Consider the following 10,216-nt stretch of genomic DNA (forward strand, 5'->3'; position numbering starts at 1 on the left):
GTATGCCTGTGCCTAGGCTAGTTTGGATGTGTGTGTGTGTGTGTGTGTGTGTGTGTGTGTGTGTGTGTGTATATACCATTTTATGATTTTATATCATATGTGTTCTGGCCTTATGCCCAAAAAGAGGAACCAAACGCAACTGATTACTACCTAGAAAGGAGCCAGGGCATTGCTTTGCTGTGTCTTGCCTTTGCCACAAGTGTGTGTACTGGGAGTGAGAAATTGTTTGCTGAGTGAGAGGTAGAGAGAGCCAAGAAGTCAAAGCAAGCAATGTTGCATTGCTTGTGTTCATTTGATCTCAATTAACCTTTTCTAATGGTCTCTCTTTTTTGGCCTTTAAGAAAATGTGAGGCCTCAGGCATTGGTAAAAAATGTTGTTTAACCCCATTTTTCTTTAAGCTTCTGAAATCTTTCTGTATCGCCTTAAGCACTTTGCAGCCTGTCAATACTTACCAGTTTTATAAAGGCTCTGATGTTACTCTGGTTTGCATATTTTGCAATATATTGCCAGCTAGTTTTGTGTCTGGCTTTTTGTAGTGAGCTGTTTAGTTGCACAAAAGAGAGTAGAGAAGCTGCAGCCCACAGGCAAGGGCAGTGACAGGGAACTAGTCTTATGACTTCCAGTAGAGAGCAGACCATTATAAATAATGCCCATATATGTTTGTAAGGTATTGCAGAGAGTGGGCTAGATTTAATTAGGTGATGCTTTGAAAATGCCTGCATGAGGAGAGGATCAGCTGTTGAATTCATTTCATCCCTCAGGGACAGCTCTGCCAAAGAATTTTCTGTGTGTTTGTAGATGTTCTGTGTGCATGTTGTCTTGTCCCATTTATTTATATTAACTCGTGCAGTAATCCCACTTTTGTAATCCATATGCATCCCTCTTTATGCCCATCTAAATAGAGCTGATTCTTAAAATCATCATCACTGTGTTGTGAGGCCTTAAGTCTTTTGGTAATGCTTGCTGGCTGGATTCTGTCTGAAGTGGAGAGCATGGGCACAAAGGGCATTAGCATTTCTCCCATTTAAGAGTTGGACAGTAGTATATGGCCTGTGTAGTAGGGAACTGTGGATCCTTTTGAGCCATGGTGTATGAGAGGTCACCAAGACCTTTGCTGCATGCTCCTCGGCAGGAATATGGAGGAGTGGAGACTGCCCACACCTTCCTTCCCCCCTTCAGGCCACTGAAAGAGAATCCGAAGTCCAGACCAAGTTTGGACTTCCAGTGCATGGAAGTTCTGTGTGCATCCAGAAATCAAACCCAGGTTTCCTGCAGGGCAGAAGAGGATTCTACCACCGAACCACAACACTAGGAATGCTGCTCTGGAAAAGAGGGTCTTGAGCTCCTAACACTGGTGCATCTGTAGGGGGTAGGGTACAGAACAGAGCCATGCTCTGTTCTATTTGCCAAAATTGAGAAGGCATTTAGCTAACAGTGACAAAGGGGGTGATTTATTGCTGGTATTTCTAAGCAAATGAGGAAACGTATCTTAACACAGAGCTGGCCAACTTCTAAGTGGCCTGGGGCCACATGCCACACAGCCCACATCAGCAGGGGCTGCACCAGTGAGATCTATAGGCCCTCAGGCCTGTATGTCGCATGCCCCCACCCCCAGCTGCACTACATGCCTGGGTGCGCCCAGTCCATTGGGTGCCCTTCCCCATTCCTGGCTGCACTAGGCATGGAAGCTCTTCCCCACACTGCACCAGGTTACCCCCAGCTCCCCTGCTGCATGGTGCTTTTTGTGCTTTGGGATGCTGGCTCCCCCAGCTTAAGCACTACAGGCTCTTGGGTTGCACCAACCTGCCCTTGTGGTGGGGAAATGGAAGCTGCAGGGAAAGAGGGCCCAGAGACCCTGGCTGCTTCTGCAGGTGGATGGATGAGGGAGTGACACCCAGGTGGAAATCTGAGGGGTGCAATTTAGCCCCTTGCAGGCCACCAGTTGGACAGCCTTGATCTAAGGCAGTTGACAGAGACAGGGCTTCTTCTGCAGTACTGCATAAGCAGGATCTACTCAAACAGATAAAAAGAGCCACACAGTTTATTAAATCTTAAATAGGATCAATACAAAATGTACATAAAAAGCAGTACAAATTTTACAAATATACATCATCTGTATTTCATTCTTGAATTGTCAGGCTGTGCGTTGCTATGCCTAGAACTTCTGAGGTGCATGTTTCTTCCACTCTCATTCTCTTACTTTCACGTGACATTTGAACCCAGTGGTCCAACCAATTAACGTCTGACATCAGTGCTTGAGCTTCCTTGTCAGTAGATTGTTCAGTGTGTAAACCCAATTATGAACTGCTCCTTTAATTCCACCTGGTATTTCCTAACCTATTGCCTTCCACAGTCTTCCACATATTGCACTTGTTTAACAGCTTATTCTAATACAGACAGTTTGGCAAAGATGGAATAACAGTTACAAATATTAGCTCTTTAGATCTACTGAAAGACTTGATAAGATGTGAAGCCACTAGTATACTTGGAAATGCTGTAAAGATTTACAAGAAGACGGAGAGGCCCAAGGGGGTTAATAGTGCTGACTGAGGTGACCACATTAGTAATTGAAACTCCATTTAAAAGTAGTATAACATTACTTGTGATCAAGATGAACAGTAGATAGCCCCTGAAGGACAGCAAGAAAAAATTTTAAAAATAAAAAAAAATAAGAATAAATAAAGCAATTTTACTTCCAGTGGAATTGGAGTACTTAAACAGTCTTTTTGATTCTTTTTCTGCGTTTTCCTACAGTATTCCAATAAAGGCATGTATAAATAATAGAGTAGGACCAGCAATTTGTAGACAGTAAAAACAGTATGTTCAGGACTATTTTTCATCAGGCTGGTTATGGTACCTTTTTAAAATCCCATTTTACAACTGCTAAAGAAGAGAGTGAGGTTTTTTTCCTCTTCAGAATGTGTCTATCTGTGAGCTCTTATAGGATTTGTCTTTAAGGCTGTTGAATATTTCTTTGGCGCCATTCTGCCACTGAAGTACAAGATCCATAGGGGTTTTTCCTTCCTATTTAATAGAGTGAGGAAAAAACAGGTTTAATTTCAAGAGGTGAATTCCAAAATAAATCTACTATTCTTGTTCTCTCCTAGGTGTGGGTAGCACAGATATATAATGTATGGACTTTGATTCCTAATGGCTACGTATCACTATAGTATTGGGGTGTTGATCCAGGGCAGATAACCAGTTGATCACAAACTTTCCACTAGATTCAGTGGGATCAGGCTATATTAGCCATTTAAATTCCATGTGCAAAATATACAGCTAAATGTTGAATTTACAGCAGATTTATTTTGTCTTAGCTTAAACTGATTACGAATGGGCTGACACTAAGCTACACTCAGCCACTTTGAAACTGAAGAATACCTACATAAGAATTTTCAACATTTTAAACAGGTTTAAAAAATAATAGTGTATGTCAAACATGAGCAAGTTTCATTTTGTAGACAAAGTCTGACCCTCAGTCTCTGTGCATATGCTAATATTGCTATCAGTGACACTGTTATAAAGACTAAATAGTGAACTGAAGAAAGCATCTGGCAATGTTAGCAAGGTGTTAAGCTAGGTGTCAAAACAGATTAATTTCCTTACCCCCAAATTGCTCATTGTAAAAATCATTGATTGAGGGCAATAAAGGTCACTTTCCAACCTGCCAGGGTTTAATTTGCTGTATTTTAGCAACTGGTTGCAGACCTCTGCCTGTTCCACAGCTGCCACTGGCAGACTTTCTAACAACAAAAGGTCAATTTCTTCCTAAATTAAAATTCAGTTTAGCCTGAGATCTCCCCTGATTGACTTAATGTGGCCAACCAGTCAGGTCAATAATTAACCAGTCATCCATTCAACAAGATGCTGTTTCACTGGGGGTTTTAAATGGTACTTGGTTATACAACGTGAGTGTGAGAGTTTGTGACAAAGAATCAAGTGTTTGGGGTCTTTTAAAATCTGTCATTTGGTAGTAAAGATTCATGGAATAAAATTTTAAGTTATTGCTGGTACAATTTTGACAATCTGAAAAAAAAACTGAAATGTCCAAGAATATATTCACCATTTATTAATTGACTGAGTGATTCTCAAAAAGTTCAGATTAGATGAGCGTAAGCATCCCTTTTGGCCTTGAAATCTATGAAACTCTTCTAATGAAAAAACTATTTTAATGTAACATTTTGTTAATACTTACAGCATTCTTTATATTTAGATCTGCTCCATAAAGAATCAGGAGTCTAATCATTTTGTAACGATTCAGCCTCACTGCATCATGCATAGGTGTATCTCCTTCCTAAAAAAGAACAAGATTGATTACAGGTTAGAGCCTGCAGTTCTAGGACAGCATTCGAGGCTGAATATCAGATAGTAATTTTACAATCAAGTGGAATTATAAAGGTGTGTTGGCTCCTTGTGAGATTATAATTGAGAAGTAACAAATACAGTATGTTAGGGAAGTATGTTACTTACCCTGTCTCTGGCATTAAGATCTGCTTCGCAAGCAATAAGGTGTTCACCACAGTCATACCGACCCGTCCTCACAGCTACATGCAGAGGTGTACTTAGCAGCTGGTAAATGGGAGGGGGAAAAAATCAGTGGGTGTAGGGTTTTTTTTCCTTTGATAATTAACTTTCCTAAGAGGCAGAACATTCTGAGAACTGCCACCAAGCAGTTATAATTTGGAGTAAGGACCAATTCTTCAGACAGGGTTAAAAAGTGCTTTTGTATCACACAAGAACCTACCTTGTCTCTAGCATTTCTGTTTATTCCTTTGTCTAGCAAGAACTTCAGAACTTCCAGGTTTCCCCCACGACATGCCCAGTGAATAGCAGTAGATTCAAGCTACACCAAGAAAAACAAATACAAAATTACTGAACCCCCAAAATAGCAAATGGAACAATTCTGATAGAAGTTCTAAAATAAATGAAAACTAGTTTGTTCTGATACAATCTGACCTAAAACAAATTGGCTGTAGCTATTAGCAGCATTTTTATTAGGCCCTATTGTCCCTAGTACCACTGATATGTCATCCTTCACAACCATTGCATGTTGTGCTTGAGGCAGCAAGGTCTACGTAGGCCTTGTTTGCAATGGCCCAGATCCTTAAAGCTGTGTAGTCATCAGTACAAGTTTGGTACATCTTTGAGGATCTGGGCCAAAGCAACTTAAGTTAAAAATTTTATGAGACAGTTTTAGTCAAACTGCAGTTTGGTTTTCTACATAGCAATTTACAAGAAGAGGTTCCAAATCTTAACGTGGCTACCTGCAGTTAGACTTCTGAATCCATGTGTCTGCTCCCTGAGTGATCTAATCTTACAGAAGTGCTAAGCAACCCCAAAGCCTAATGGGGTCAGGCAAATAGTGGGTGATCAGGCCATATGAGCACAAAGCTTTGGATGTTTTGGTGCCTACTATTGGTTTAGAAGCACAGTTGTTGGTGGGCAGGGATGAGAATTCCTGTGTTTAGATGCCAAAAATTGAACCACAGTTGTTTTGACTCATGCCTTTTGAACTCCAAAAAAAATCAGGAAAATTCAAAACTTAACAGAAAAGGAGTTGTATTCCTTCAAGGTCTTTTGCAGGTTTTAAAAAGTGGATTAGAGACCTCGTCTGTCGTTCTTCCTCTCCCCCAGCCAAAGTTCCAATTTTAGTTATTGCCTCTGCCTTTTCAGGGGAGGGACCATCTTCTTCTCCCTTCCCCAGGGCCCTTCAGGGGCATCCTCCTGCCTTTGCAGATCTTTTTACATTCTTACCCCTCCCATCAGCAGTCTCTGGAGTGTTAAGCAAGGAGATGACAGGCTTTTCTGATCCCTGCTGTGTAGCAATGAGACAAAGAGCTGGGAATGGAGAAGCACAGAAACAGCTGCAAAAGCTGTTGATACTTAGCTACCCATGGAGAGCATTCCAGAAGTGCAGTGTTCTCACCTTTACCCAGTACAGAAATCCTGTTCTAGCACATTGGGATGGAGAGGATGTATAGCAGTAAGCATGCTGTAAAGAAATCAGGCTGTGGTATCTCCACCACCACCTGGGGGTGACAGATTAGAGTAGCCTGATTGCAGGCTCTTGGGCAGGGCCTACTGGGAAGTAGCAACACAAGTTACATGCTAGGCAATCTGTTCATCTTGCATCTTCCAGAAGTTATTTTCATGAGACTAAGAAACACCAGACAGCATGGTTTTGAACCCTTTTTTCCATAGACCTGTTTTAGAGGTAAACTCTTACAAGTCTCTAGAATCAGTGGTGACAGGTTAGTAATTTTGATCTCACATGTATGGGTCTTTTTGAAAATTGGCATATTCAAAACACAGCAGGTTCTTAAAGAAAAAAAAATCCATAGATGTGTATACCATATCTTGGAATTCCAATTGGGCTCCAGCTTCCACTAGCTTTTTCACCACCTCTAGATGTCCTTCTGAGCAGGCCCTGTGCAGTGCAGTCCGTTTGTACTGTTAATTAAAATAGTGATAAGTCAAATACTAAGTGAGGGTACAAAGAGATGCGTTTAAAATCAAATCCTTTTCCCGCTCATAGCCCAGATGATGGAAAACACATACTTTATGCTGATTCATTTTCAACTGCTTATACTTTTGAGACTTTAAATCTGCTAAATTTTAATAGCATCCTACCAGATGAGAGCTGCCTACCCAGCATATTTTAAAGGGAATGAGTAATGTCTGCAATGTGGCATTCAAGTTAAAAATATTCTGAACCTCTTGAGTTCCCAAGTCTGTCTTTATACTATGTTGCAAATGCAATTTTGCACAGGATATAGCCTAAGAGACGGACGGTCTCTTCTCAGCTGGGAATGTGGCAAAAGTGCATAACCAAAAACAAAAAGCTGTGTTGCTAAGAACAAACGAATCAAGTTTTTATAGCTAAGCTGAAAGGTTTCTGTCTTGCAGCTCACTGATATTGAATCCGATAGTACTGAAAGGCTTTTTGTCAAAGGAAATCAGGGTTTCCTGACCACCACCATGTTTCCATTAAACACACATACTTCTGTAGGTAAAATATACTTCCTATATTTCCAGGGATTCCTTTAAAGAAAGAAAACCTAATAAATTGTACTTCCCTGTAGCTTATCATCTTATTTTACACTACAAAACCTCAGGAACCTACAAAATGTAATGGATACTGAGATTTTGCTTAATTGCAGATAGTGCTCTCTCTTGTAGTTGGCTTTGAAGTAAGAATATAAATGTACCTCGTCACAAGCATCTGGATCCCCTTTATCTGACAAGTATTTTTCAATTACTGGCAACTTATTCTCCAGTGCTGCTTTTAAAAAGGTTGGTACATCCACTGATTCTATCTGATAGAAAGAAATATGCAGAATATAAATATGGATTACAGCTATACAGTATTCTAGAAATCCCATCCAATCTTTCCCAGAAGAATGTACATGCTGATAAAACAGAACTCACAATTACTTCAGGTTCAGGTTCCTTTAAAATGGGCACTTTCACTTTCTTGCATTTTTTCCTCTTCTTCAGCTGAATAATTTTTTCAAGATCCTGCAAGTTTTCAAGTTTTGGTCTCTCCTCTAGCTTTTTCTTCTTGAGCTGAATGAATCAAGCAGAGGATAATGATGAGACCAGACAAAACATAACACTCCTTTCCTTATTAAAACACCAATGTAGTTTATTCCCTCATTTGAGATTAGTGAAGTACAGACTGCAAATAAGATGCAGTTTATGAACAGCATTGGGATGATTAATAAAATATATTTCTAAGAGAGAGAGTGAATTCTACAGCACTTGTGAACTTTATTCAGAATTGAACCTCTTTTTCTAAAACAAGTGCTGAAGTTCAACCATAGATGGTAGGAATGAACTTCTATTGCCTGTGTCCTGTAGAGAATCAGCCTAAATAGACAAGATTCTCCCTTCCGGCTTTACAGCCTGTAACATTTCATGGCCATTTCAGTATAGTCAAATACTGAGGTGACAAGTGCTTGTAATTCATTTTGATTTCAATACAAGCTTCATGTCCTAAGCACCTTTCAGGATGAAGAGCATACTTTGTTCCTCCTGCTTTTTTTGTGTAGCTTTAACTTAACTCTGCTCAGGGAAAATATATCCTTAAATTAGCCTGATTCATGCCAGTTTTAGTTTGACTCAACAGTGTTACATTCTGCTAACCAACTAAAAATGCAGATTTGTGGGCTACTTGAGTCAATGGAAAGATTCCTACTATCAGTAGGCCATGGGTCAGGCATCAAATTCCCAAGAACTGTTTGATAATTACGTTTGTGAATACTCCATCAATAAGTGAGTGTGAAAATATTAATTCTCTGGTTAGTGACGATCTCCTAGTTAAATTGGGTAATTTCTGGGTTTATGAATATTTCTATATTCTTATACATACCCCTCCCTTGTAAATAAAAGCCTTGTTTCTACTATTTTGTTTAAACTGCTGATTCTTTCTCAATAAGTAGGATTTTTCTAATGTAATTGAACTGCTGTAAGTGTTGAGTGTGGCAGGTTGCTAATTTGCATTGATGAATGGGAGACCTGTTGTAGTGCTTTATGAAACAGGAAGTAAACAAACATGGGGGGGATGAAAAGCTGCTATATCCCAAAAAAGGTATTTGTTCATTTGTTTTGACAGGAGTCATTTTAATGGCTACTGCTACTTCATGGTGTGCTAGAAAGCATGCTGCGGGGGCTGGGGTTGGTAAAAGAAAGGACATCAGGACAGAACTATGCTCTTAAATTTATGCTGGGGAATGGTGAAAGATCCAAACTGCAACTGCTATTTGTTTGGTTGATGCCAACAATGATTATTACGTTTACAAATTGGATATGCCAGCCCTTTGCTTACTGTACAGCTAGCCACAGGAAGATGAGAGATTTCTGGTTCTTTAATTAGAAGTGAAAAATGAAGCAGCATCTAATGCTGTTTTCAGAGCAACATGATTGAAAGCCTGTTGAAGTCAATGAGATGATTTGTGTTGGTTAAGTGGCCTCAGTGTCAGGTACTCTGTTCTCCCTGGGTTGAGATCTGTCAAAGTTTTATTTTTTAGACTCACCATTAAAGATACGTTGGTTAGAACAGAACAAAAGACACAGACAGTTTTTAGGGCTTCACAGGTACAGCTGTCACAAAATGATAAAAAATGAGCACAAAACCAAAAAGCCTACCTCTGCCTCTAGCTTTTTCTCCTGTTCATAGGTAAGATCTCTTTGGGCCAGTAAGTTTTCAGGGAGTGTCTTAAGATCCTCTTGTTTCTCTAATCTCACAGTAGCTTCATACTCTCCATGTTTGAAGTCTTCTGGGAGGAAACCTCCAGTCTCATTGCTGTTACTCTTCTTCCCCGTCACCTGCAAAAGAGAATGAAATATTATGCAACCTGCAGTACAGAATCATAAGTATTCACCAACTGCAAAAACATGAACATCTTATTGTTGAAAGTGGTCTGTCTGTCCCCACATAAGAGTGTATGTGGCAACTGGGGACCCAACACTTTCACAAACTCTGAAGCCAAATTAAACTGTTATGACAGTTGTCATAAAGGACTAATTCGCAGGTTGACCCAACACCTTGGAAGTCAATGGAGAAGCTCTCACTGACTGGATCAGGCCCACTATAAAAGAGCATGCCATAAATTGTCTTTCTGGCTAGGTTCTGCTTGCTACTATAATAACAATATCAGAATAAGTCTCATTATAAAACTGGAATCGGGGTTTGGGGTGTTTTTGTGTTTTTTTGTTTGTTTGTTTATTTTTTGCTGTTTATTATTTCTCTACCTTACCTTTTTAATTTATCTTGTCTACTACTCTCCATAAACTCATTGGAGTAAAAGGTAGAAAGACTCGCTACCCCTCGCCCCACCCTGGGTATCTTCCTCTCAGTACAAAGTTGTTCTGTATTGCCTAGGAATGAAATAGCTTTTTGTAACCCGTATAAATTAATGGGAACCAACCTTTTTGGCAGGCATGCACAAATGAGCCCTGCAACTTCTCCAAGTGCCACTCCAGTGCTCTTCCTTTGCCCAAACTACTGCTTTGCTTTATGCTCCGTGCCCAATTTTCTGGTTTGCTTTCTGCTTCCTGTGCTATCTGCTGCTCTCCTGCCTGTCTTCTTCCCCCGTCTGCGTGTCCATGCCACTTGTGGCACCCATGCCACAGGTTGGCTGTGCTGCCTTAGCTAATGATCTAATGCCACAAGGCATAGGCATAGTTTCTAAAAATGTTTCCTAAGCTTGATTA

At 40.1% G+C, this 10,216-nt stretch overlaps 1 protein-coding gene across 2 annotated transcripts in view; it reads right to left on the reverse strand.

The window, feature by feature from the left end:
- Positions 1 to 1,718: 1,718 nt before the first annotated feature.
- ANKRD1 (ankyrin repeat domain 1) overlaps positions 1,719 to 10,216 on the reverse strand; it is a 14,482-nt gene continuing 5,984 nt past the window's right edge. Inside the window, exons 2-9 of one of the 2 annotated variants that reach the window (XM_019502593.1) lie at positions 9,149 to 9,328; positions 7,430 to 7,567; positions 7,210 to 7,317; positions 6,353 to 6,451; positions 4,746 to 4,844; positions 4,472 to 4,570; positions 4,197 to 4,295; positions 1,719 to 3,025 (exon numbers count right to left, since the gene is read on the reverse strand). In XM_019502593.1, coding sequence (XP_019358138.1) covers positions 2,915 to 3,025; positions 4,197 to 4,295; positions 4,472 to 4,570; positions 4,746 to 4,844; positions 6,353 to 6,451; positions 7,210 to 7,317; positions 7,430 to 7,567; positions 9,149 to 9,328 — 933 coding nt within the window. In that variant the 3' untranslated portion in view covers positions 1,719 to 2,914. The remainder of the gene's footprint in view (positions 3,026 to 4,196; positions 4,296 to 4,471; positions 4,571 to 4,745; positions 4,845 to 6,352; positions 6,452 to 7,209; positions 7,318 to 7,429; positions 7,568 to 9,148; positions 9,329 to 10,216) is intronic. The other variant, XM_019502594.1, reaches the window with a different exon arrangement.

The sequence above is a fragment of the Gavialis gangeticus genome, unplaced genomic scaffold (assembly GCF_001723915.1).
Source record: "Gavialis gangeticus isolate Ggan-Ray unplaced genomic scaffold, GavGan_comp1, whole genome shotgun sequence".
Lineage (NCBI taxonomy): Eukaryota > Metazoa > Chordata > Crocodylia > Gavialidae > Gavialis > Gavialis gangeticus.